General features: G+C 38.6%; 2 protein-coding genes across 2 annotated transcripts; one reads left to right on the top strand and one right to left on the bottom strand.

Annotated features, from left to right (window-relative positions):
* Positions 1 to 277: 277 nt before the first annotated feature.
* Positions 278 to 15,773, top strand: LOC591617 (oncoprotein-induced transcript 3 protein). The gene is made up of 11 exons (XM_011666488.2): positions 278 to 418; positions 1,178 to 1,291; positions 4,172 to 4,288; positions 7,306 to 7,425; positions 8,059 to 8,172; positions 9,052 to 9,242; positions 10,425 to 10,593; positions 11,078 to 11,288; positions 12,351 to 12,450; positions 13,375 to 13,544; positions 14,449 to 15,773. Exons 1-10 carry the CDS (start codon positions 343 to 345, stop codon positions 13,528 to 13,530), a joined length of 1,368 nt encoding a protein of 455 aa, XP_011664790.2. The 5' UTR covers positions 278 to 342; the 3' UTR covers positions 13,531 to 13,544; positions 14,449 to 15,773.
* LOC100888183 lies at positions 15,292 to 27,686 on the bottom strand. The gene is made up of 11 exons (XM_030978806.1): positions 27,593 to 27,686; positions 25,724 to 25,846; positions 22,743 to 22,940; positions 21,856 to 21,950; positions 21,138 to 21,251; positions 19,949 to 19,981; positions 18,803 to 18,914; positions 17,540 to 17,582; positions 17,026 to 17,157; positions 15,936 to 15,961; positions 15,292 to 15,353 (listed from the first exon to the last, which is right to left on the bottom strand). The coding sequence occupies exons 1-11, from the start codon at positions 27,666 to 27,668 to the stop codon at positions 15,292 to 15,294; spliced, it is 1,014 nt and encodes a 337-aa protein (XP_030834666.1). The 5' UTR covers positions 27,669 to 27,686.

A 27,686-nucleotide genomic window follows, 5' to 3' on the forward strand; every position in this document is an offset into this window, starting at 1 on the left:
CATAACGGCCCGAATTCACAAAGGAGGTTTGTCGACAAACCTTGGTTTTCGTACGTCATATGACGCGTTTTACGCGTTTTTTACAAACCTGGTTTGTAAAGAACAAAAGGAGGTTTGGCGAAAGAAAAGGAGGTTTGAGCTCAAACCTTGGTCTGAGCTCAAACCTTGCTTTGTGAATTCGGGCCAACATGTCTAGCCAATGTATTCTTGGTCTATCTCTTTGGTCTGATTTCAATAATATTTCCGGTCTGCCACCTATAAAACCCGAGAAGCAATGTTGCTTCATGAGTAGTTTATTCAACGGCATTGCGTGACGATCGAGGATTGCTCCCAATAGACAAAATGGCTAAGTTCCACTTTCTGGTTGTATGCAGCCTTTTTGCTGTTCTATTCCAAAGTAGCATCGGGCTTGCAGCAGGTAAGTTGGCCTCTTTTCTTTTTTCGATTTTTCATTTTTCATTTTCATTTTCATTTTTTAAATATTTTGTATATTCGCTTTTCATACAGTAGTTCGCCGGACCTGTTGTTGACATCAAAGCTGATGAAAAGTGACCCGTTAACAATACTTAAGTTACATTTCATTCCAGTGTGACTAAAAAAGAAAAATGAATTTGCTCTACTATTTTCATTTGCCTAATTCATTTATCCCCATCATTAACCATTTTTACCGTGACGGAGACAATTCGATATACATCTCCTTATTTATGTTATCAGGAAACTTCGCCTTTACCTTCTATTTGCGATAAACCAATTCTTATAACATTTATGATGAATATGCTTTTTGAAGTTTCAAGTTCAGAGTTAAAAAATTAAGCGTAACCTAGGAAACATAATATTATGTACGTGATGCGTCGTCCCTTGTCCCTTTTTTTGTTGCTAAAACTATATTTTATTTCTGATCTTCTTTTTATTTCTATAATATCTTCTTTTTCGTCCTGACTGTAATCCATCTATCTCTTTTCTCGCTCTTCTGTTTTTCTTCCTTCTCCTCTCCCACTCATCCCTTCCTCTTTGTTATTATCACCCCTCTTTCTTACTCTATTTTCCCCTCTATCATTTTCTCACCTCCTTACCCCCCCCCCTCTCTCTCTCTCTCTCTCTTGGTCTCTTTTTCTCTCACACCCCTCTTTTAAATAATTCCTCCCTATCTCTCTCTCTGTCTCTCTCCCTCTCTCAGATCCATGTGATCAATCTCCCTGTCTGAATAGAGGGACCTGCACTTCAGGGACCAACTCAACCAGCTACCAGTGTATCTGTCTAGATGGCTACAATGGAACAAACTGTGAAGTCGGTACGTTCTACTCTATGTATCTAATAATCTACTCTTAAATATAATGTCAGCCACATCTCCTTTATGCATCTCCTCGCTATTTCAGCAGCAGAGAACATCATATTGCTTCAGCTCCTTCCCTTCTCATTCCCCAACCCGGAGAGGAACAAAAAGGACGGGCTCTAGGTCCTTTTAATCCCATGCCCCACGCCTATAGAATAACCTCACTAACAAAATAGTACTTCACCTGACTTCTTCGGAAAAACCTCTGAGAAGTTGATACAGTTTATCCTGATTTGTTTATAGACTGCTAAGGGACATTGCTTTGAATCCTCTGGAAAAGCCACCTTATATTAAATAATGTTGTTCTCATTATAATTACTCTCAGAATGACCAGGGGGCGTTTCATAAAACTTGTCATCAGTGAAAAATGACAATTTGTGGTATATGCTACTGAAATCCTTACTTCTGATTAGTTTTCAGCATATTTGTTACTGATTGTTGTTATATGTCATTGAAAAAAGCTTTGTGAAACGCCCCCCCCCCCCTGGAGTGGGAAACGCTGGCGTATTTTAGTGATGGTCTGTCTGTTGGCCGATGTATAAGATCAAGGAGTTTAAGGGCGATTCTAGTAGATCATTAATTATGATTCCGTACGACTGCGCACTCAAAATGTAGACACATTGTCTAAAAAAGACTTGGGGGGGGGGAGGGGGGGGGGGGGGGTATCCCCCGTATATGAACTAGGGCCCTCAAAGTGGTTTCCTAACTGAACTTCATCTTCCTTTCAGGTTGCCCTGCGGGGCATTTCACAAAAATTGTCATCAGTGACAAATGACAGTTTGTGTTATAAGCTACTGAAATCCTTGCTTCTGATTGGTTAGAAACAGATTTGTCACTAATTTTTGTCATTGCAAAGGGGCTTTTTGAAACGGGTTCCTGCTTTCCTCCTTTCTCTACTTTTCACCATTTGATGGCAGCAGGGATACGAGCGTTAATCTCACGTGTCTTCCCCACAGTAGATTCATAATGCATTTTATCTGTATCTCTTTCCTTTTCGGAGGGGACAGGGCGGGGATAAATGTCTGTATATCTTCCGCCCACTCTCTCTGGAAAACGCCATTGATTTTAACAAGAACAACAATCCATATTTTTAAATGGATTAGGTAATATTCTACGAAATCTTAACTTTGATAGTGTTCTCCGTTGCACTCCCACTGCACATTGACCAGGCCGACACCAGACAGATAATAGAACGGAAAAAATACATTACATCATATAGCCAAATTATCGTTGATTATTCATCGGTATTGCTGTGTGATCGGGTTATCAACTCCATTGTCTGACTTAAGCGTATTTTCTCCTGTAACATTCGAAAGGGCTGGTTTCCTATCTTGATTAGATAACCGAACGCACCGAAGGAACCGTTATCTGTATCCGGACATCCTGTCTTCTAGCATAAGAGTACACTCACATCATTAACGGTACACTATCTTGTCTGGATATCTCTTCAATATCCGGTCACTGTGGTAAAAAAGGAAAATACTCGAAAGATGTTTTCAAAAATCGGTTGATGAGTGACACTTGATTGGCCTTTAGTTGACCAGAATTACGTAACGGTGGACAGAGCTGAGTCACATGGCATTTGACCCCCGGTCCTACGCCCTCTCTCTCTCTCTCTCTCTCTGTCTTTTTCTCTGTCTATTCGATATAATGTATCTAAAGAGAGGGGGATTGGAGGAGGGAGAGGGGTGGGGATATGGGGAAGAAGGTATAAGGTTCGAGACGCGCCGCGGCACTAATGTCCTTTGGCAAGACATTGATTTACATTTGCCACACTCAACCCAGGTGATGTAAATGGGTACCTGGCAGGAATTAATTCAGTGAAATGCTAGAGCGCCGCAATGGCAGCACAGCTAAAGCTGGGGTAATAATCTCTAAGTTTGGAAGCGCTTAGTGATTCTAATTAGCGTTATATAAGAACTGAGTATTATTATTAAGGCAATACTGAATGACCCTGTCCTTTTGCATTTCATACCCCGGTAAAAGTTTGTTGCCCCTTAATGATGAGTACCTCTCAAGTGGTGGACCCTTGCTACGCCACGCCATTGAGTGTTTTATGTAACACTTGCATTATCATATTCATTATCAGACTGTTATTCATTAATACTTTTGTTATATCAAATATCATTATTATCATATTAAATAATATGAGCTGCATACAGCATGAGCACTCTTTATTTGTATGCATCTATTTGCCTGTTTTGTTATAATGGCCGTTTGTGTAGGCCTATATATTATACAGTCAAACCTGTTTTAGTCACCAACTGTCTATAAAGGCCGCCTGTCTATAGTAGGCAAGCATTTCATCACCGTCGAGAGAGAAATGCGTGTTGTGGAACCTGTTTAGAAAAGCCACCTGTCTACGATAGTCACTTTTTCTGTTTCTCTATATAGAGTGGCCTTAAAGGACAGGTTCGCCTGTATACGTTGTGGTATGTTTGTATCGCAATTCAACCTTTGAATTGCGATACGGTTTATGTTTTTTTTAATAAAACTGTTTCATTTTCAAGTTCGATTTTAATGACTAAACATAATTATGAAGAGTTTAATTCCAAAAGGAGCTAGATCCATTTATGTAACTTCAGAGAAAAACGAATTTGTTTACCAGATTTCGTACAGGCGTCTATGGAAAAGTGATATTAGAAGGTGCATTTTTTTTTCATAATTGTTCGCAAAATTTAGGTTATTATTTTTGTTGAAAGACAGGCTCTGAAGTAAACAATTTTCTGATATAAACATCTAGTTTATATTAAAAGTGGATTTAGCTCCTTTTGGAATTAAACTCTTCATTTATGGAGTCCTGTCTATTCTATGTCATACCTTCATCCTTCAATCCAGATCCATGTGTTGCCGCTCCTTGTCTGAATGGAGGTACCTGCCACATTAAAACAAGCGGTGACTTAGGACCTATTTGCCACTGCAAGAGGAACTTCCTGGGAAAGAACTGCGAGAAAGGTATTCTTCTAGTATTATGTCCTTTTAGTGTGTTTTTTTAGAGTGCAGTTTCTCTCTTTAAAACACGAACAAATGGAACTCCCTCGTCTCTTTTGACCGCACTTCCACCTCCAGTGATCCTTTAAAAAAGAACTTAAAGACATTCCTCTTCAATAACTGAATGTTTATTACTCTATTTTTCTGAGTCTGTTCTTTGTGATTGGCATCAGTGGCGTACCTGGGGTACTCCGTCAGGGGGGGCAAGCGACCGAAACAAACAAAAAAGGCGATGCTAATTTTCATTTCTAGCTAGCGAGCGAGCAAAAAAAATCTTTAAGTAACGTTTGGTATATAAACTGGTATTGTTGCAAGTTGGGGTGGGAACATTCACTTGTTAGCGACGTTAATTTCATTTTTTTGCAAACGAGCGAGCAAGAAAAACATCACTTCTTTTTTAATAATTGCCACTTAAACTTGGTTCTATTGTCCCATGCAGGGCGCGGGAACAATATTGTGTTTAGGGTGATTTTATACCCATTTTAGCTAGCGAGCGAAAATACAATGAATTGCTATATAAAATTTGTTTCATTGTTGCAGGTAGGGGGCGGGCACAATCGTGTTTAAGGCAATGTCAATCCCATTTTGGCGGGCAGGCAACCCCCTACATTTCTCTTTTTAATGATATTGTAGCAGGTTAGTGGTGGGCACATAATTCCACGAGCTAGCGAGCGTAGCGAGCGAAAAAAAATCACTTCTCTTTTATAGGGAAAATATGGTACATAAAACTTGGGTTCATTGTTCCATGTCAGGGACGTGATTATTAAAAGCGGTGTTATTTCTATTTTGGCGAGCGAGCGTAGCGAGCGAGCAAAAAAAAATCACTTCTCTTTTATAGGGAAAATATGGTATATAAACTTTGGTTCATTGTTCCATGTCAGGGACGTGATTATTAAAAGCGGTGTTATTTCTATTTTGGCGAGCGAGCGTAGCGAGCGAGCAAAATTTTTGTAATGATAATTGGTTCATAAATTTCAGATTTTTTTTGTTGCAGGGCAGGGCTTACACAATCATGTCTAAGGTGATGTTAATTCCGTTTTGGCGAGCACGAGCACACCAAAACTTCTTTGAATAACGTTTGGTACATTTGTTGCAGGTTGGGGCGGGCACGTTAGCGGTGTCAATTCCATTTTGGCGAGCGAGCATAGCGAGCAAGCAAAACAAATATTCTCTTTTAATAGAAATTAATAAATAAACTTGTTTTTATTGGTGCAGGTCAGGATGGACGCAATCGCGTTTAACGCGATTAAATTCCTTTATGGCGAGAGGGCGAAAAAACTCTTCCATTTTTAATGATATTGTTGCAGGTCAAGGGTGGGCACAATTGTTTCCAAAGCAATGTCTATTAATTTTATTCGCGAGCGAGAAAAATGAATTAGTCTCTTTTAGTAACATTTGGTACATATATTGTGTTTTATTGTTGCCATGGTTGCAGGTCGGGGCCCGTCGGGGCAGGCACAATTGTATTCTAGGCAATACTAATTCTTTTCTTTTTTCAGGGGGACGAGCAAGTGAAAACATTTAATACAAAATAGGCTAGCAAGCAGTTCGCGCCAGCGAAGAGTTTCGAATTTGTTATATCACTTATATTTTCCTATTTTAATTTTTTTTAATTTTTCAGGGCCGTATGCGGAATATTTTTCTGGTGGGGGAGGGGGAAAGATGCGTTAAAATTTTTCGAAGAATCTCAAAAGCAAAAGGAGTGAAGGGAGTTCGAGCGACCGAACTGGTCATGAGGGTACTTTTGCATTTTCAAAAGTAGAATTGAAGGATTTGGTATAAGCCTACACTACATTTTCAGGAAAAAAACTGTACGTTTTCAAAATATCTGGGGTCAACTGCCCCCCCCCCCCCTTGTGCGTACGGCCATGGTCTTTTTTTTTTTAATTTCCCCATTTTTATTCCTTTCCTTTTCTTTTCCCTTTTTCTTCTTTTCTCTTCTTCTTCCTTTTTTCTTTCCTTTTTTTCCTTTTTTCTCTTTCTTTCCTTTTTTCTTCCCTTTTCCTTTTTTTCCTTTTCTTTCCTTTCCTTTCTTTTCTTTTCTTTCCCCCTTTTTCTTTTTTCCCCTGGAGCCCGTCAGGGGGGGGCACTCTGCCCCCCCTGCCCCCCCATAGGTACGCCAGTGATTGGCATTAATGTATAATGTGAAGCGCATCGAGCAATATTTGTTTGGAATTGCTCTTTATATAAAAAGAAATTGTATGAATATATGTTAAAGTTTTGGGAAATTTTGTAAATTGGTTGGATAGTAATTCTTTACAATTCTGATATATTTAGATGCTCCTGTGGATGTATTATAAGCACTAGAAAATTTAGCCCCTAAAACACTTCTGCTTTCGAGTAAAATTGAATATCAAAATTTACCCGTGCTCCCGGTAAATTTTGATAAATTTCACATACAGTTGTAGCTGCGACCATGAAAATCTCAGAATATGTAGTTGTGATATATAATTTCCAAACGAAAATAGCCAATTGGTCGATTTTAGTCAAAAAACATTGTTTTATGTGTGTGTGTGTGTAATTGGGTTTTTACAGACGTGTATCAATCAGATATGATTATTTACGTCTGGGGACCGACCTTTAACGTCACCATCCGAAAGACGTGACTCAGTTTCGAACCTGCGTCCTCGGCTGAATTAGTTTGTAACTTCCACTGTTAGCTGGATTACAGGCGCACGCCACAACGCCTAGTTGGCTTAATTATGGCTTAATTAATATCTTGACCTTAAGAGGGAGCTATATAACATAAAGAGTTTATTATTTACAATTCCATAACTTCAGACTCAATGTCAACCGCGACAACGATCACTGAATATTGAAGGATCGCATATGCTTCCAATATGTTCATTGAACCAAATTCATGACCCAATACCCAAACTCAAGTTTAGCAAACTATTTCCTCATTAAATGAAAACAAATGGCTGTTTTCACGAATGCATTTTCTCTATATCAACGGCATATATCTATTTTCACCTTACCAGATGCCTATGCGTGCCGCAGCCTACCGTGTATGAATGGAGGAGAGTGCCGGAACCGACCCGCAACAGGATCGTATATGTGTCGCTGCTTACCTGGGTCCTCCGGAGAGCAATGCGAAAATAGTAAAGACTTTTATTGATTTCATTTTAGTTATTTAAAATATTAATTAGTAAATTTGCTCATTAGTTTATCTTTATATTAATTAATTAATTAATTTATTTATTTATTTTTGTAATCGAGTCATCCCCTCCACATTGCTTTTTCCTCGCAATGAAGTTTGTTCAATTAGTATGGTTATTTTTAGTTTTCAGTTACTTTTTTCTGTCGTTGGTGTTGTTTGTGTTCTTATTTATTTGCCTTTTACTTAATATTTGTTTCTATAATTTCAATCTTTAATCAATATCTACATAACTCAATCTAGGCCTACTGGGACATTGTGGTGTGCAGTTTTGTTTAACTGATATTGCTACCACCGTACACGTAAAATTTTTATATTTTCATAATTTGTATATGTTGTAGATGTTGACGGTTGACTTCTTTGCAGAACAATGATACCTGTTCGTAAACGCAATACAAACAAGTGTTTTCAGCACTAAAGGTTGTTTGTCTTCATAATGTTGTTCGTTTTAAGAAACGTTTTATATGTGATGTTTACATGGGTAGCCTCATCAGTATCAATACTGATCTCCCAGAGGGCCCCACAATTCATATTATGATATGGTGACACATATCTCTCCTAATTTGTTTATTTCTAGATGTTGACGATTGTGCGAGTTCCCCCTGTCAGAATGGTGCTACTTGTACAGATCTTGTTGGAGGGTTTGTCTGCACCTGTCCAAAGGGAATTGTAGGACAGCTTTGTGAAATGGGTAAGATTGATAACAAATAGGAAAGTTATGAATGTTTGAAATATCATAATGGGAAACACAAGTTAGCAACACTGTGACGTATCTTGCGAGGTCTTCCCCAATTGAATCTATACATAAAATTTAATAAACCTTCATTTGTTTCGTTATTGATGGCAGAATAGATTTCTTTCACTCAAGGTTGTAAAGAAATGTATGTTCAATAATTGTACTTAGAATGCATGAAAATCGATTTCTTTCTAAAAAGGGAAAGTAAGAATTTCTGATTTTATTTTAATATAAGGGGATCTCACAAAAATACGTCCCAGAGTTGCCATTTTTGTATTGATCGTTGCTGTCTTTCTTTCTTCAGCTTTCTTACTTTTAATCGGAATTGTTCAAACTTTCATTGATTCGTTCCTCTCACTTTTCTTCTTCAATTAAAACCAATTAATATCAGGGTGGACTGGACTTCCTCCTTAATTAACCACTACTTTGGGATGGATTCAACTCCCGGGGGCCTTGTAACCTTGGGGTGTTTCACAAAGATACTAAGTTGAACTTATCTTTAAGTTGGACTTACAAATTATGGACAGCCGTTAGCATCTTTGAAAATATTTGGTAAAAGTTATTTTAAAAGCCATCAAATGTTGATTTAAATCAATCATATTTTCTATTATCAAGGAGATTTCATGTTCTTGATGTAGAATTTATGAAAAGTCTAAAATACTTGAATTTTTGCTTTTGAATATACTTTATTTTAAGGCTTCAAATGGCTCTCCATAATATTTAAGTCCAACTTAGAGTTAAGTTTGACTTAGGATCATTGTGAAACACCCCCAAGTGTATGAACGTAAGATTGAGTTTCTTTTTCATGTGTTGATCTGGTATCCATTTTTCTAGACTTCAGCTCCGAGATCGAAGTTTCTTGTGACGCTACAGAGATGACGATCACACTGGTTCGAAGTCTTCTAGTTGATGGGGATAACGCTAGCTCCATCCATCTGAATGAGGATACCTGTACTGGTGTCTTCCAGGATGACTACAAGATCATGCTGTCTACCCCATACGGAGAATGCGGCACAACGGTTGAGGTATTTATCAATTTGTCCTTAAAGATAAACTTGAGTTCTGGTAACAAAAATAAGAAAATAAATTCTCACAGAATCAAACGAAACTTACACTAAATGTTCGAGATTACAAATAGATGTCGAGTGCCAAACAATTTTGGAAGAAAATGTATACTGGCTGAGTAATGAGCACAGAAAGATAAGAAAATCAAGGTATAGCCCCCAACACCAATGATGTGTAGTCCTATATACATCTTTCTGTGTACAGTGCTTGTTACCTTACCAAGACTGGGCCAAATTTATTATGATTTTGATGACTCCAGAACCTTGCAGTACACACCAATACTTACATGCTACATGATCAACTTTTTCTGATCCATTCCACACCTTTTCTTTCACAATGATATCGCATTACCAGAACTCAACTTTATCTTTAACTCAATACCAATTTGGAGAAAAAGAACTTTTGCTCATGCAGGCCTTCGCTTGTTGAATGCTCTCTCGAGAGAGGTTCGTAACTGCAGATCAGTTGAGATGTTTAAAAATGATCTTAAAACGCATCTGTTTAATCTGGCATTTGATTTTTTTCCTTTATTTTCATTACGGTATCTTTTATCTTACTTCTTCTCCTTCGTTTATAATGCAGATGCTTTTAAGCGATCTCTTTCTTTGGTTTTGCTTCAAAAGTGCGCCTTGAGCATTCGATTTCAAGTGAATTCGATGCCATGCAAATCTCATATATTATTACAATTTTTAATAATAGTTATAGAATTTGTGCAAAATTCTATTTTCGAAAAAGATGAAATTCTGCGTTCACACCTTAGTCACGCCAGCTAAAACGTATTCACAAAATTGGATTTATAACAAAATAAATGTATTACCCAGTCAGAGAGTATTTGCTTGTTTGTTTTTTTAACCTGACTGTAATGAAAGCATCTGTATGCTTGTATAGTAACCGGGAGACCGATGGCTTTAAGTTCTCTCCGAGACACTTGGTAATAAACCTCGCACTATTTTTGTCACTGTCTTTTATTAATTTTGCGTGGTTAACTTGAAACTCGAAAGCAATACATAATAACGATTATGTTCTTAAAAACACCGTACTTGTTGGTATTTTATACAACAGATGATTTCCGATAATCACTAAACTATAATTTGGTTTAAAGCTTTGTTTTTCTTTTCATCTACTTTCCATCCCGTTATTAGGAGGCTGGTGACACCATTATCTTCTCCAACACAATAATTTACACGAAAAATTTAATCACCACACAATACCTTCTTCAACTTCCTGTGCAATGCATTCTTGGAAAGAAAGAAATCGTCGATGGTTCGTCCGGCTATGGAATTACACGTCAAAATGCTACTGCAATCAAAGGTGAGATACACTGAATGAAACTGAACTTACTGGAGTAGCAGGGAGGGGGGGGGGGGGGCAGAAAATTGAGGGGCACTTACATCGCGGGGGCGGTTTTCCCAGGTGCACTGTATAAACTATGAATTACCATGGCTACCGATTGGGGAGGATGTAGGTGTGGCTTCTTAAGCCCGTCCTACATTTCTCTCTCCCAATCCTCCACCTCTCTCTCTCTCTCTCTCTCTCTCTCTCGGTTGTCTTTTTTGTTAAAGGGGGGGGGGGCAAGTCAGAGCACTCCCGGAACTACGCCACTGTCTACATTCCATGCATGGATCAATATTTGTTTCCAACAATTATATTTTAAAGCACCTCTTCATTGAATAAACTTTGGGAAAATAAAAAAAGCTCTATGCTGACTTTCACATCGAGAACATATCTCTAATCGTCTTTTTATTAATGTTTGGATTTTCATGTCTTCTCTATCTCTCTCCCTCTCTCTTACCAGGATATGCTCAATTTGAATTGATGTTGGAGCGATACAACAACGAGACTTTTGATGCTCTCCCATCTTCTGGAAACGTCCGTATCCGAGATGAACTGTTCTATGCGGTCTCCCTTGAATCTTCAGCTAGCCTTACTGTATTGCTTGATGAATGTTGGGCCACACCTAGCCCGGACGCTAACGATACACTGCGATACAACCTCCTCGTGGACGGGTAAGCCATTAACATCACTAATTAATAAATACCCTTTGTTCTCACAGCTGTACGATGGGTAAATACTTTTATCCTAGTCTGAACGATCCAACGTTTGAGCATCGTTTCGAACGAAAACTCGATAAAGAATCATTTTCCAATTTTTGTCCGAACTTCGCATCCCACGAACATTTTATAATTTTTCTATAATTTTTCTTTAAAGAATTTTGTTTACTAGTCTAACCCCTCATTTTACTATACGATGATTCTTGATACATTTCTTTATCATATTTTCGCATAAATGTTTTGTATTCTGAATAAGCTATAAGGGGCGTGACGTGAGGCACTATAGTCATGCTACTGTCATTGGTCAGTAGATGAGAATACATGAGAGACCTAAATCCTTCGGTTCTCTGGTTGCTTACTAAACAAGCATTTATGATTTCTTAGCAGTCAGGTAAAAATAAGCACCCCTAGACAAAATTGTCATTGGTGACAAAATTTTATTGGATATTTCTATAGCGGACATACACGCCAAGCAAGAGCTCAAGGCACTCCAATATTATCCGCGTTCTGATAGGCTACCGATTTCGGTGCTATCAACTTTTGAGGAATTCTTTCCTATCCGTATCAATTTCACACCTGAGTGGAGAGTGGAAAAGTGGATTTATGTCTTGCCAAACGACATTAGTGCCGCGCCGGAACTCGAACCGCGAACCACGTGATCCGAAGACATATCCACTAGACCACGACACATTATAGGTTAGGAGGTATTCTAGTGGGTAATATGAATTTCATGTTGACCCTCCTCCTTCTTGAGTTCTCTTTTTCCGATTCAGTTATTTTGATGGGGTGGGGCTCTTTCATCAAGTTGCAGTCTTTCTTATATCCGATATTGAGATAAACATTTTTTTATTATAAACCTGCCATTTTACATCTTTCAAAAATGTTATTTTAACAACTTGATATCCTATCATGCTTTCTCGGGGTAAATATATATTCATTACTTTATAATATCATTAAATATTTTGTTCATAATTTCTATTAGTAACTGAATTATGAACGAATTCTATTTTTCCCTAGTTGCCCCGTCGATAATTCGTTGAATATATTCACAAATCTGGGACCCCTCAAGCAAGGATTCTCTTTCCAGGCGTTCGCATTTGTAGGCGCTTACCCTCAGGTAAGTTTGCCAACAATTTGAAATCAGTCTGTAAAACTGACAGGGTTTACGAAATGATTGTGTCAAATCGAAACCTAGCTCAGGTACCTGATTCATCAAACTTGTTATCAATAATAAGATACGATAGTTATTATAAGCTACTGAAATACCTGCATCTGACTGGCTGAGAAGAAATTTTGTTATAAAAAGTGTCATTTGTTTATTGGTAAGAAGTTTTATACAACATTAATGACATGAAATCTCAATTTAGGTAGGGGAAACCAGCCGTAGAGATTGACAATAACTTATAATGTTCTTATTTTAATATCGGAAACCAAATTGTATCTGTTATTAAAAAAAAACAGTTCCTTGTGGTAGCTTACTCCTATTGAGCGTTTCAATTCAAACATGTGTATTGAGGCAATAAGCAAAGAGGATACAAATTAGTGCCGGGCGAAATATTTGGTGAGGATTTCCATGTGAAAATGCTAAAAAGAGATATGCAAATCCAAATTATATTAACGTTTTTACATTAGGGTCTGCATGTCTTGGTCCTGTCCATTATCGTAAATTGTATTCTGTGAAGTAAACTTTTTTTTTTTACAAAATTGACCTGTGGACATTGATTGCTAGTCACATTTAATTTCGCAAAATGTAACTTTTTTAAATTAAAAGTTTTTCACGATTCATTGCATAGGTTACACTTTCCTAACATGAATTGTATGTTAATTAAATTACTTTTCTCAGTTCAATTTATAAGTGCGCGTCGATCGTGCTGTAAATATGAGTGTTACTGGTGGCACCGATTATCAACGATGTTGTATCACTTTAGACGCAGCCTCGGCGATGCACCAAGCATGATATCTAACCCAATAAATCAATTTATTTTCCTTCATGATATAAACATTTTTGAAATAAATCATTTTTCTTGATTGTTTTGTGCAGGTCCATGTCCATTGTGCTGTAACCATGTGCGTTACTAATGGAAGCGGTTGTCAGCAAGGTTGTACCGCCAGCCCTCTGCGTCTTCGACGTAGCCTCCGTGATGCAGAGAGTCTGATGACCAACACTATTTCGAGTGAGCCGATTACCCTCAATTAGGAATACACAAAATGGTAATTTTGTAAAAGGGAAATCGCCACTTTGCATGTCCGGTATTTTCAGAATTGAACGGTTGATATTAGGGTTAGCGTTAGCGTTAGGGTTGTGACATATAAGATCGAGTAATATTGTCAACTTAAAATAGTTAAAAAGGAAAATCGTCAATTTGCACGTTTTATATCAAAGCTGAATATTTTCTTAATCGGACGATTAAAATTAGGGTTAGGGGTAGCTTTATAAGGTTATGACATAAGATAGAGCAATACTTACAATTTGAATTGGTAATTGTGACAAGAAAATCGTCAACTTGTGTGTCTATATAGAACCAACGCTGAATAATTTCTGATATGATGAGGCAAAAACTGATTCGAACTAATGATAACAAGGGTGTAATGTTTTGTGTATTTTAAACAGAGTTAGAAATGATACTGATTGTAGGACGTTCATTTGATTATTTCTATAATGTAAAGCATAATGAGGTAGAAGCAAAGGCCTCAAATTAACAGCATATACAAAGAATATAGAGTCTCCCTGAAATGAAGGCTATCCAATATATCAAACTTTGCTGGTGTATCATATATATTTATCCATTGACCAATGGTACATCACATGAAATAGTTAAAACAAGTTAAATATACGCCCAAAATCCAAATGTCAATATTATGTTCTATCAAGGGTGGAGGAAAAAATGGAAAACACATTTATTTACAAGTTTAGATATAAGCAGGGGGAAGAAAATTATTTGTCTGAAGAAATGACTAATCATTTATCTTATTTTCCACTGTACCTGCTAAAGGTTAAAATGACCAGAAACAACTTTTGTGTAACGGTGAAGATCTTAACAATTTCGTCGCGATCATGAGAAATAACGGCAATGTTTGAAATCTTATTTACCATCCATATATTTTTTGTTTGCAGGATAACTTGATCGAACTTTCCTTTTGGATGCAGCAGCAGTGATGGATCACGACATGCTTCCAATCTGATGTAAAACAGATATATACTCTACGGCTATACGAAATAGATAACATTATAAATGGAATATACATATTTCCACCAATTAAATCATTTGACAAGGATTATATTGGACCTTAAGACTACAACTTTCTTGTTTGTTTGCAAGTATCCTTGACCTAAATACAGCTATTTTGGTCTCATGAACCTTTATAATCCTAACTAAGGGTTTTCAACAGCAATTACCCTACGAGACCAAATGATTTGCTCTCGCTAGCCTCCTTATTTTCTGAGCATTCTCGGAACGGACCTTAGACATTTTCGAAGTATTTGATGTCAGGTCTAGTCTAAAGGATTGAAGGTCTGAAGGTCCATGAGACCGTAATAATCAACCATTTAGCAGTACGTGCTTATTTTGATCTCCTCGACATATGATTCGGAAACCCATCGGTCATCTATCACGCTTGTGTGTTGATGATAAATAGATAATAGTAATAATATTAAGGTTAATTTGTAGCGCGCCTCTAATACTATGTTTCTAGGCGCCATAATAATCATCAGGGGGGCGTTTCACAAAACGTGTCATCAGTGACAAATGACAGTTTTTGTTATAAGCTACTGAAATCCTTGCTTCTGATTGGGTATCAGCAGATTAGTCACTGGTTTTTGTCATTTGTCATTGGAAAAAGGCTTTGTGAAACGGGTCCCTGGTCATTCATAATAGTTACATATTTAGAAATCAATTGAGATACAACCATTTTCAATGTTTTCAATTTTTCCACTGGAGTATTCTCAAGCCGAATCATCTTAAGCCGTGACGCGGTCAATAATCTGCTTCATGAAGTCCATCTGCGGAGCCAGATTGGATGCTGTAAGAGACATAGATGGGACATACCATTACATTTGAATACAGCTATTTATAACGACGAAATAAATATGTTGTTGAAATTTATGGGATTAATACTTGAAGAGAAAATTGAAGAGTTTTGTATAATTTTAATAAAGTCAGAACCTAGGCCATGTATTCTTTGAAGATGAGTCAGTTTCAACAAATTTGAAAAATTGTCACAGAATACGAAGATGAGTTGTCTTTCGTACAAGACACATCATCACTATTCCAAATACTAATTTGTGTTCCCGATTATGATTTCACTGAATAGCGAAATAATATTCCAGTTAATAATAATCGCAAAATAAAATCATTTAATCGCTGAAGTATAGATTGTTCATTGTTTGACGAAACACATGCCTTTAAACGTAATATGAATCATGATAATATTTTAAAGGAATAACATGAAAGTGCTAGTTTTCAAATTGTTTATCATGTAGCCGATCATTGTAAAATTAAATCACACAGAAAAGAAACCGTATAGCCAGTAAACGACGAAAGTGCATATCTCTGTTCCACTTCTTTTCAGTATCGTATAATATAATATTATTTGGGATCTTACCGTAGGAGTATGAAGCATAGCCCCACCTGTAAGAAGATGATAAGAAAACATGTGGTGAATACAAGTTTCGTGGGCGACATAGAGAGAGAGAGTAAGAGAGGGGAGAGGGAGAGAGAGAGAAAGGGTGTAGGAGTGAAAGAGAGAGAGATAGAGAGAGAGAGGGGGGGAGGGAGTAATATGATGACAAGAGAGATATAAAGAGATGGGAGAATGGGAGAGATAATTATAGGAGAGTAGAGGGAGAGGTGTAGATCGAGAGGGAGTGAGTGAATTATAAAAGAAAGAGAGAGAGAGAGAGAGAGAGAGAGAGAGAGATGGAGTTAAGAGAGAGAGAGAGAGATGGAGTTAAGAGAGAGAGAGAGAGAGAGAGAGAGGGTGTAGGAGTGAAAGAGAGAGAGAGAGAGAGAGAGAGAGAGAGGGGGGGGGGAGGGGAGAAATATGGGGACAAGAGGGATATAAAGAGATGGGAGAGTGGGAGAGATAATTATAAGAGAGTAGAGGAAGAGGTGTCAATCGAGATCCAGTGAGAGGGAGTGAGTGAATTATAAAAGAAAGAGAGAAAGAGAGAGAGAGGGGGACAAGGAAGGAGTGAGAAAGAGGGGACGGGGTAAGAAAGAGTATAAAGGGGGGGGGGGGTAATAGATAGAGAATTAAGAGAGGGAGGGGAAGAAAAGAATAACCTGATGGGGATGAGAGAGAGAGAGATCGATAAATAGTGTCTGTACGTTTGATGAGAGAGAGATCGATAACTAGTGTCTGTACCTTTGTGTTTTCGTGTGCGTGTAAGGGGGTATATTATAATCACGGTGCCCTGTAAAACTAGAGTAATGACTGAGTAAGAACAACCATAATCATTTTCATGGCATATTATATGACATAGAATCGAAGGGATATACTTAAATGCATATGTGATTTTAGATTATTTTTTTAGATGCGTAAAAATATGATGCTGGAAGAAGTTTAAAATATCCTTGTCTATAGTTTGAACTTTCACCTTTTCTAATTGTTTAGTGTTAAGCAGAGAACAGACGAAAAACAATATATATATTTGAAAATAATTTGAATTACTTATGGTAGAAAGTGATCTTACCAATCCCAGCAGGCACCGGGATTTCCGCCAAACGGTGTTGAAGTGGCTTGTGGGTAGATGACGATGATGTCATTCAGTTCACCCACTTCGTTGTAGCCAGAGAGCGTGGTATATTGATCACCAATCAACCCGCTAATATAGTTATTTGAATGAAGTGTGATTTTGGTGTGAAAAAAATTATGACACAGAGGCTTCTGAGATAAAACGTTAATTTGTTTTCTTATTAAAGCATATTTTTCCTAAAATGTCACTTATTTTTATGTATAAGCATGGGTATAAATAATAAACTTTGCCTTAAAAATTTCACTGTAACATCAAGATAATATATCAAGATAATATTTGTAACAAGGAACTTGATATCCACAGTTTCCTTAGGCTTACAATGTGAAAAATGTCATTAAATCGAACAAAAAATGACATTAGCTGCCGTTCTATTTAAGATACTGCTACAGTATACAATCCAAGTAAAATAAGTAGTGTGTTTTGGAATGATTAGGAATGCCGTTATACTTACTATTGCTGCAGACACCCATGTAGTGCTAGGTGTACCCGGCAGACTGGGAAAAAGAAACGTGACAATAACAAAAATGGGAATAGAACAGTAATCACGATTTTGAAATAAATGAGCAGAAATACTTGATAAATTATGCGCCCGGCGGTTTTTTTTTATGCTGATGTTAAGTGTAATTTGATTAACAATTCATTGAGCTTTGTGTTTACGTGCATGATCTTTGTTGCGCGCAGTTACTATTAATGTATCTTTAAGCGACGGCTTTTGTTGCGGCAGATTACCACGTCATATCTGAACAGCGCCTTAACTTGTGAATTATGCCCCTTCCCCATTCGTGCTGATTAAAGCTAGATCCGCCCCTAAAGCTATGGTCACAACCCCCACAAGTAGCCTGCTAGACGGCTGGTTGGCAAGTTTTTAGCCAATTTTGCCCGGACACCGAGCGGCGGCCACCCGGGCACCGCTTCTTTTTAGGGCATCGCTCGGTCGCCGAGAAGGCGCCTGCAGCCCAAAATACGCCGACACGATTTAAGTCCACCGACCTATTCGAGCGTTCGCCGTCGAGCGATTTAGGTCCAAAATCGAAGCCGCTACGGGTCAAAGGCTGCCGAGCGGTCGCCGCCCGGTCACCGGCCGGTCGCCGCTGGGAGATTAGTCGGTCACCGAGCGGTGAGTTCTAAATCGGTCGGCAGCCTTTGATCTAGCGGCTTCGAATTTTGACCTAAACCGCTCGACGGCGAACGCTCGAATAGGCCGGAAAAGCTACCCGATTTCGCCCTGTTTTGAACTAAAATCGACCGGCGACCGATGGGAAATTGACAGGGCACCGCCCAGGCATCGTCAGGCGCGGATCCACGGGCTCAATTCTGTCGGCCCGGCTATGGCAAGCCCTTTGTGTAAAAACTAGATGAACTCTGTTTTTCTCAGATAAACTCTGTTTTTCTCAGATAAACTCAGTTTATCAACAGATAAACACAGTTTATCAGAAAAACTCAGTTTATCAGTTGATAAACTGAGTTTATCATTGATAAACACAGTTTTTCTGATAAACTGAGTATATCTAGTTTTTACACAATGGGCTTGCCATAGCCGGGCCGATAAAATTGGGCCCGTGGATCCGCGCCTGGGCATCGTTTGTGCTCTACAGCCTGCTCGACTTCTCAAAAAATCGTTGGGCGACCCCTAAATTCCAGCGATGACCGAGCAGGCTACAAATCGGTCGGTGGCCGCTCTGATTTGTGACCATAGCTTTAGATAGTCACTTACGAGACGCATCGACGAGGCATCCGGTGGGCACGTACACATAGCCGGTATTGGCAACACTCTCCAGTCCCGGGTTTCCATATGGGAAAAACTCCGTTTGGTCGAATTCCAAAAGCTGTAAGGAAGGAAAAGAAAACACAGTAGAATATTCAATCACTATTATATTATCTACATTAACCATCTATCTTTAGATTAATTAATAACTTATTCATCCTGTATTTTACATTTCCTTTTTATTTAAGTTCGAAAGAGTTCCCGTGCATTAAAGTTTTTCCCTACTCAAAGAAAGAAACAAAAATTAACTCCCTTTCTCCCACACGTCACTCTCCCCTCTCTTTCTCTCTTCCTTGTCATTTCCACAACACTGACATTTTATTTATCTGTCTTTTTTCTTCAAACTGAAACACAAAACATAATATGTTTATTCTTGTCAGATTTCAATTATGCAATCTTTAAAAGCGCAAAGGCTTTCGAGAAATAAATCTTCGGTAATTTCATAAGCCTTACCTATCACAATGTTATCTGTCCAAACATTACAATAACATACAAAAACAATATGTTCTATAAGCAAAACAAAATGGTATTGAAAATGCCCTTTAAAGAGTTGATTTCCCGAGATTCTTTGCAATAGTCTAGTGAATTTGTCAACAAACCGTCGCCTGGCTGGCAGAAGGGCGTTAGCTCGAATTTCAGGTTAAAAATGAAGCGCTAAGCAGAAGGGCGTTAGTACTAAATCACCTCAAACTTATATAAAACTGACTTATTTCCGAGAAAAAAATTGTGGCCATGTTCTAATACATCTTCATTTGCCACTATCCACCTACTTGTAGGTGCAATAAATGGGTACCTGGTAGGGATTTGTTCCTTAAATATTCAAGGGCAGCTGGGCTTAAGCCAGGGTAATTATTAGTACTTTGTAGGTGCCTTAAGCATCGCCTGGAATGGATACGTGCAAAATATGGATGTAGCTATCATTAATATATTATTCATTATTATTCCTTTTCTAATAATTATTGTTATAATTATCATTATTATTATTATTGAATAAGGCCCTCTTGTACAACGGTTTTTTGTTTTTGTTTACACCAACGCGATTACCAAGGCGAAATAAGATAAGACAGATACATGAAATTGTGTTGCGATACGTACATCTCCGTCCTGACTGGTAGTTGCTGTTGGTCTCTAGTTAGAGAGAGAGCATTCCAAAGAAAAGAGAAGAAGAAAATAAATTAGATGATTACTCTAATCGTTTATATATGTCAGCTGAGAACATGGGATGGGTATAATATAGATATATTGACTGCTATGAGAGGCATAGCTGTTTTCATAGGCTCAAGGGGACGTTACATCCTGCTATGACCACGAGGCGCGCCGCGGCAATAGTTCGTTTCTTTGCGGGCATGGCTAAAATCACGACTCCAATTTCGACCAATCAGATGACTAGATTCATTCAATATACGTAAGAGAGGTATATAATAAGCATTAAAAGAAAAGTGCTTCCTTGTTTCTTGCATTAGTGGATGTATTGTAGTGACACAATTTATTGAGCTTATAAAAATATTAGCCGAGCAAGTGGGAAAGTGCTCGAAAAGAAAGTCAAAGAGTTGAAGTTTCGAAATTATTAGATTACAACTTCAAAATTTATAAGTTTCATATTCTCTTTGGATTTTACTTAGTCATTTATTTAAAAATAAAATTTATTCTGCTTTTGTTCAAAGTGATCCCCCTATATATATGGTTATATGAATATAGGGTCAGAGTGGACTTGATTATTAACACATACCTTCTTGAATTATAATGCCAGTTAGTTTACTGCAATTCATGCTTTAAACAATCGAGGATGTTCCTCAAGCCCTGGTCAGTAGAAATGATTTAACATTCAATTTCAAAGGCCGCGTTGCGTTTGAGGAAATCATAGGATTTCCCTTAACAGTTTGTCTTTTTTTCCAAAGAGAAAAAAACAGCATGTTTTCTGATTGAATTCACCTTTAACACACCTTGAATTAATCATTTTCGTAATCGCTTTTAATGCGTAAATCTATGTTAAGTGCCATGTAACAAATGATTTATTCTCTTGTTACGAATGATTGTATTTCAATAGGCAGAAAGCGAATTGCGTACATTAATTGCCGCTAGGTGGGACAAAATTATGACTTGCCATACCTTGCAACACTTCATGAAGGCAATTCGCATTCTAACTATTGAAATAAAACTATTCGTAAAGGGTGAATTAAATGATTTATAACGAGGCACTGAACAAAGAATAATGTGTGCATTAAATTTGATTAGTTTACGACTAATTTCATGCCTATTCATGTTTTAAAAAGTGGGGATGTACCTGGAGCCCTGGTCCATAGAAGTGGTTCAGCATCTCATAGGCCGTATTGTAACCACAGTTGTTGATATTCGGTATCCCTTTATAACCACATGCGTTACCATGCACATCGTGAACCTGTGATCAATAAGAACTTTTACCATTAATGCGAACTTTTTTTTTGTTATCTTTTCAATTATATTAAGCCGTAATTCAAATATTAAATTAAAAACATGCAGCAGTTCTGTTCATAATTAGGTATGAGGTCATATGGCTTGTAACCAAACAGATATCTTCAACTACCACGGTATATCCATGCGTTAGTTACCAGTCATCAGGAATGTGATGTCGTGGACGAGTGGATATGTCACCGGACTGTGGATCACAAGGTTCGCGGTTCAAGTCCCACCGCGGCACTAATGTCCTTTGGCAAGACATTGATCTACATTTGCCACTCTCCACCCAGGTGTAAATGGGTACCCGGTAGGATGCGAAAGCTAATGTGGTTAGATTAGCACGTGTGCGCTTGTAAAAAAGACGCCTGGCTGGAATGCTCCCCAGGGAGTGGAGAATGTGCATACATTGTGTGCGGGTAAGCCTGAATCCTATGACCGGGGTAATAATATATATATCTGTAAAGCGCTTTGAGAGGGCCTTCGGTCCTGAAAAGCGCTATATAAGAACTAGCTATTATTAAATACTTATTAAAAAAAAAAATTAAAAGCATGCAAGTATGTCATACCATAGAATGTTCAGCAGGCACGGTATACTCGGTAAGGAAGTTGTCATTGTCCGTATTGAAATGTTGATAGTATTCCTCCGCAGCTTTGGTCACGTCTGTTAATACACAGAACATATTGTTAATATATCATAGAATTCGAAACTCCAAATTAGTCATAATTTTGCACTGCTATTGAGGTATTGTTTATTACTGATAACATCATAATTATGTATATGTATATATGAATTACAAAAAAATGAATATAAACAATCTCCTTCACTGATATAAACATTAACTGGGCATCATACAAATTGGTATATTAACCCTAATCCTAATGAGAAACTTTAATACTCGCAATGCGACGCGTACATTGCGCCGAATTTCTAAGATGAATGGACAACGATAATATCATTATTTAAAGTGTAACTCTAGAGCCACTCCCGCCACTCATCCTCTCCAAGCGCTATAGTTCTCCTTAGAACTATTAGCTAAGAAAGATAACCAAAAGTATTTTTCAAGACTATACCAAACAGTCCTTTTCAGGACTACAAACCCTCAAGAAAGATTACCGAAAAGAAATTCACATCAGTTAAACACAATATCAGGACTTGCATTCATTATTACAAGTCCGTAACTTATGGACCCGCTCATTTTGTCCCGCAAATTTTACACGAGTATGAAAAACGACTTAAAGTTATGCGTTATAGACGTTTGTTTATAGCCGTCAGCTTCTGAATATGCAGAAAAATTGTAAATAAAACAGATAATCACAAAACACTGAAAAATAGGACTCTTAGCCTTTGAAAAAAAACGTCCTTGTGATCCCCGCTATTATGCATCCTGGTAATAAAGAAACCAATCAATAACAATTAAATAAAAAGAAAAAAGAAAGAATTCACAAAACATACCTTCGTGGACGACAGAGTCCATTGATCCATGGAAGACGTATATCTTGTCATTGGCCATGTTTGCAGGGTTATCGATAGAGTTAAAGATATAAGCATATGTCGTAACCCACCCAGCGAGATAATTCACATTGATATTACCCGTAAGCGTGCATTGGGTAAGAGAATAGAACAGACTGCGCCGAGCACACCAATACGGGCCTGGAGTTTTGACAAGTAAAAACAAACAAGAAAGAAGCAGAATGGATTTAAAATAAATGGAAAAAACCAACGACAAAAAAAAACAAAAAAAACATTAACATTGATTATAATGTATATAAGGCTTCCAAGTGGTACGATATATCAGTATATTTAATATCTTTAGTGCAATACCCGGATGACAGATCAAACTGTCGATACAATTTACATTTACCGAGGTAACTCGCATTTTATTATTTCGCTAGTCAGCCTGATAGAGACAATTATAATAATATTGTATAGCTTTGTATTCCTGGTAAACAAAAATGTATTGCCCTCACTATTTCTTCTTCTGTTTTTTCTTCGCTCTTAGTTACCTCCTTTTCTATATATTCCTCTCCTTTTTACCTTGAATGTTCTTCTTCCCACCCTCCATTTGAAAAAAATATCTCTTCTCGTCCTTCCTTTCTACTTCCCCCATTTCCATCTTAGCTTACTGGATTCACCGATTCACCCATGAAGAAGGCTTACCGCCAGTGACCACACACACACCCTGATGGATGGTTACCAAGAGCGACCACACCCATAGTAAAGACTTACCCCATTTGGACACACCCCTAATAGAGACTTAACTCCAGCACCCATACCATTAACATCGGCTTATCTCAAGTTACCACGCCCAGGTAGCCTAATTACTGAAGCGATCCACGGCGAGACGGCCCGGTGGCCAAAGCCGCCCCGCCTAGTACCGACTCAGAAAATGTTAAAGTATAACTTTAGTTCTTGAAGTGTAGAAAACGAAAATAAAGCAAAGTCACTAAAACAAATTCTTGATTGGAGTTGAAGATTTATTAAAATAAACGTAGAATTAATATAACCACGAAGTTCATGTTTTTGGTTGCTGGGCAACCCAATTGAAGCAAATTAGCAACTCATGTCGGTATCGTAACGGAAAAGAGGTCCCGCTCCAGAGACGCAACTCGGTTTTTATCCCCCCGAACTGACACGCCTCCTCCTCCCCAAAATTGAGGCGTGTCACACAGATGCATTGCGTAATATCAATCCACCCATAATTAGTTTCCGTATTAAAAGGTCCTATATTTCTTGGCGAATTTACCCCCTCGGATATAAGGCGCTCCGGATGATCCGCATCTCTATTCCTCACATACTTCTTTCACGCACCCACCTGTGTCTCTTACATTCTAATCTTTCAAACAAGAGATGCAAATCACCCGGAGACCCAACAACCCTGGAAATTAATTCAATCAATATAAAAAGGGATAAATGTTGCTATGTCCGTCCACACTAGCGAGCCCACATGCTTCTGGCTATTACACACCTGTAATCCTCACTTCCTCTCTCATACTATTTCGATAGTGTGAACAGACCCGGCAACAAGGAAAAACCCTTCCAATTGTAATACAAATCTATTTCCCAATTTGCATAATTAAATTTAAGTCAACTGTGGCGACACGCCCAGCGACACCTAATCCAATCGGCCAAGCCGAAAAAGTAGAGCCAAAATTAAGAGCGCAACGTCTCGGAACAGGTGTTAAAAATAGCATACAAGGAATTCACCATGTATGTTTGTAAACATAGTTCTAGCGAAATCTACCAGGAATTTGCCTTGTACATGTACGTCAATGAACCTTTGAGGAAAACGTAAACACGAGAATATCCATATCATTACATTACAACAAGCACCATCAATAAACTTACCTCTAGCGGCAACACCAATTGCAATCATCGGATGGTTTCCACCATTGAACACACCCATACTCGAAGCTACCCTCAAGTGACCACGCCCAAGAAGCCCAACCACAGCAAGCACTATCAAGAAACTTACTTCCAGCGTAAAAACCCAATGCAATCATCGGATGTTACCACCAGTGACCACACCCATATTCGAAGCTTACCTCAATTGACCACGCCCAGGAAGCCTAACTACAGCAAGCACCATCAAGTAATTTACCTCTAGCGTCAGCACCCATGACAATGATCGGGTGGTTACCACCGTTGTACACACCCATACTAGGGGCTTGCGTCAGCGGCCACACCCATAATAGAGACTTTTCTCCAGCGACCACACCCATATCAAAGACTTACCTCCATTGAACACACCCAGAATAGAGGCTGACTTCCAACGAACTACTCAACAATACAGGTTAAGCTCCTTCCCCCCATTAACCTCGTCCAAGGAGCATAGCTCCAGTAAACATGCTAAAAAGCTTAAGCTATGGTCACAACTCAAAGCGGCGACCGACTGATTTGTAGCCTGCTTTTAAAGAAGTCGAGCAGTCTGTAGAGCACCAGCGATTCCATTGCGGTCCACTTTCGATCTCCCGTCGGCGTCCCGGCGGTGACCGACTGATGACCCACCTATTCCCGAGCGGTCTCCAACCAACAACCGGCTGATTTTAAAGAAATCGCCGGCAGCCGGCCGGGGATCGGCGGGGCACCAAAATAAGCTCAGTACCCGGGCGCTCGCTACCCGGACACCGACTTAATCGAGCGTTCGCCGTCGAGCGATTTAGGGCAGGGACCGCCCGGGCACCGAGCGTATTTTGGACGGCGATTAAAAAGGGAGCAGGCGCCGCCGAATTTTAACTCCGCGCTTAAACTTCAGCGGTGACCGAGCGATGTCCTCAAAACAAGCAGTGCCCCGGTGAAATTGGCTAAAAACTCGCCGCCCGGCCGCCGAGCAGGCTACCTTTGGGGGTTGTGACCATAGTTTTACCTCAAGCATCTATACCCGCACCACAGATGAATGGTTACGACTAGTGACCACACCCATGATAAAGCCTTACCTCCAGCGACCACGCCCACTCCCATGATGGAGGCGGAGTAAGCGACATGCACCTGTACGGCCACGAATCCTCCAGCAGATAATCCACTAACCGACACCTGGTTCCCGTCTGCGCCATATTGCTCTGTTTAGGGAGAAATATATTGCAAGGAGGTTAGGATATTTTGAACATAAGGCATACATAACTATTGACATACGATACATTAGGGGCTTTTAGATTTGACCGTCGACATAATGGACTGCTACTTGGTACTTGGTAGGATTCCTCACAAAGATGCCGTAAATATGTTTAAACTTGAGGTGTGTCGTCATGTGCGGCCACCAACTTAAGGTGCTGGTTTTAAGTTGGGTTTAAGCCCAGATTTAAGGGGGAAAGACTGTTCCAGTCCTTAACTGTCCTTAGGAAGATAACATATAATTGTTAGGCATGTACGTTTGTACGTTTTGTTCCTACGATGTAATCCTCGTAGTTGATGTTCATCAAGTCATGGATTATTTTGTACAAACACACAGTGGCGGATCCAGGGGGGGGGGGGGGACGCGGGGCCCGACCCCCCCCCCCCCTGGGAAAAAAACATGTAAAAACACGTTATTTTTACCTTTGGGGGGATGCCCCCCCCCCTGGCACTGGGGTGCAACTTTTCAAATTTTCGAGAGCCAAAACAAAGAAATGTGCTCACTACCCCCACCCCCCCCCCCTGAGCGAATTTTCAGCCGACGCGATTTTCAAATTTTCGGGAGCAAATTAAAAAAAATAAAAAAAATAATAGTGCTCACTACCCCCCCCCCCCCCCCCCCCCCCCCCCCCCCCCCCCCCCCCAACTGAGCGACTTTTCGGCCGGCGCGATTTCCAAATTTCCGGGAGCAAAAAAAAAATTAAAAATGGGCCCCCTCCCCTAAGAAATCCTGGATCCGCGCCTGCAAACACGTAATACAAGCTTCTGTCTTTCCTCCTGGAGGGTGATCCAGATTGTTTTTGAACAACAACAGTTTTAACGAAACTGAAGTAAGTTTTGTTGGTATCTCTATCTGGAGTCAACAGATGCAATTAACTACGTTGACACGCATGATCAGTAGACGTTAACGCTGTTACAGTGGGTTATTGTGTACGAATCGTTGGGGGAACCAAAGTTTACAAAAACAATCACAGCTCTACATAATTTTACAATCTGTTGATATGATATTCTTGACAAAACCTACAGATTAAAAGTCATTTTTCAAAGTTTACAAAAACAATCACAACTCTACATAATTTTACAATCTGTTGATATGATATTCTTGACAAAACGTACAGTTTAAAAGTCATTTTTCAAACTAATCAAACCGTCAATTCAACAAATATGTTAATAACGTTTTGTTGCATAGTTCTACTGGAACTGATTATACAGTTAACAAATATATAGGGAAATGGCTGAATGTTTTTGCACAGTGTGGGTACAGTCTTCTTCTAACCCTTATTTGGTAGTAACAGTGAGAATTTCTTTGGACATTTTGCATGATTTCTTTTCCAATAAACTGCATTATAGGTACCTTCTCTATGACATTACTATCATTATTATTATTATCATTATTATTGTTATCATCATTATCGTTATAATTATTATTATTATAATTATTATCATAATTGTTATTATTAATATTAGTAGTAGTAGTAGTAGTTGTAGTAGTATCAGTGTTATCTATTGTTATTATCATTATTATTATCTTTATTATTATTAATATTATTTTTGTCATTACTTTTAAATTGGCAATGACAAAATCAAAAAACATTACATACAAACAACGGTCAGATTTGAAGGAGACAAATGGATGCCAGGAAAAGAACGAGATTGATTAAATTTAAAAATGTTTATAAAATCATTAAACATACCTAGCCCAGGAGCAGCATGGCTTGTTACAAACAAGATAGTTGCAAGAAGAAGCGGAATAAGTTGAACAGTCATCATCTCTCGTTTTTTCTGAGT

This window comes from Strongylocentrotus purpuratus, unplaced genomic scaffold (assembly GCF_000002235.5).
Source record: "Strongylocentrotus purpuratus isolate Spur 01 unplaced genomic scaffold, Spur_5.0 spur5_scaffold_1, whole genome shotgun sequence".
In the NCBI taxonomy this organism is placed as follows: domain Eukaryota; kingdom Metazoa; phylum Echinodermata; class Echinoidea; order Camarodonta; family Strongylocentrotidae; genus Strongylocentrotus; species Strongylocentrotus purpuratus.

Coding starts and splice junctions, on each gene's coding strand:
- LOC591617 (XM_011666488.2), top strand. CDS start 343: ATGGCTAAGTTCCACTTTCTGGTTGTATGCAGCCTTTTTGCTGTTCTA. Junction 7,426..8,058: donor CGGAGAGCAATGCGAAAATA/GTAAAGACTTTT, acceptor GTTTATTTCTAG/ATGTTGACGATTGTGCGAGT. Junction 12,451..13,374: donor TTGTAGGCGCTTACCCTCAG/GTAAGTTTGCCA, acceptor TGTTTTGTGCAG/GTCCATGTCCATTGTGCTGT.
- LOC100888183 (XM_030978806.1), bottom strand. CDS start 27,668: ATGATGACTGTTCAACTTATTCCGCTTCTTCTTGCAACTATCTTGTTT. Junction 21,951..22,742: donor GGACTCTGTCGTCCACGAAG/GTATGTTTTGTG, acceptor GTGTATTAACAG/ACGTGACCAAAGCTGCGGAG. Junction 15,962..17,025: donor CCCGGTGCCTGCTGGGATTG/GTAAGATCACTT, acceptor ATCTTCTTACAG/GTGGGGCTATGCTTCATACT.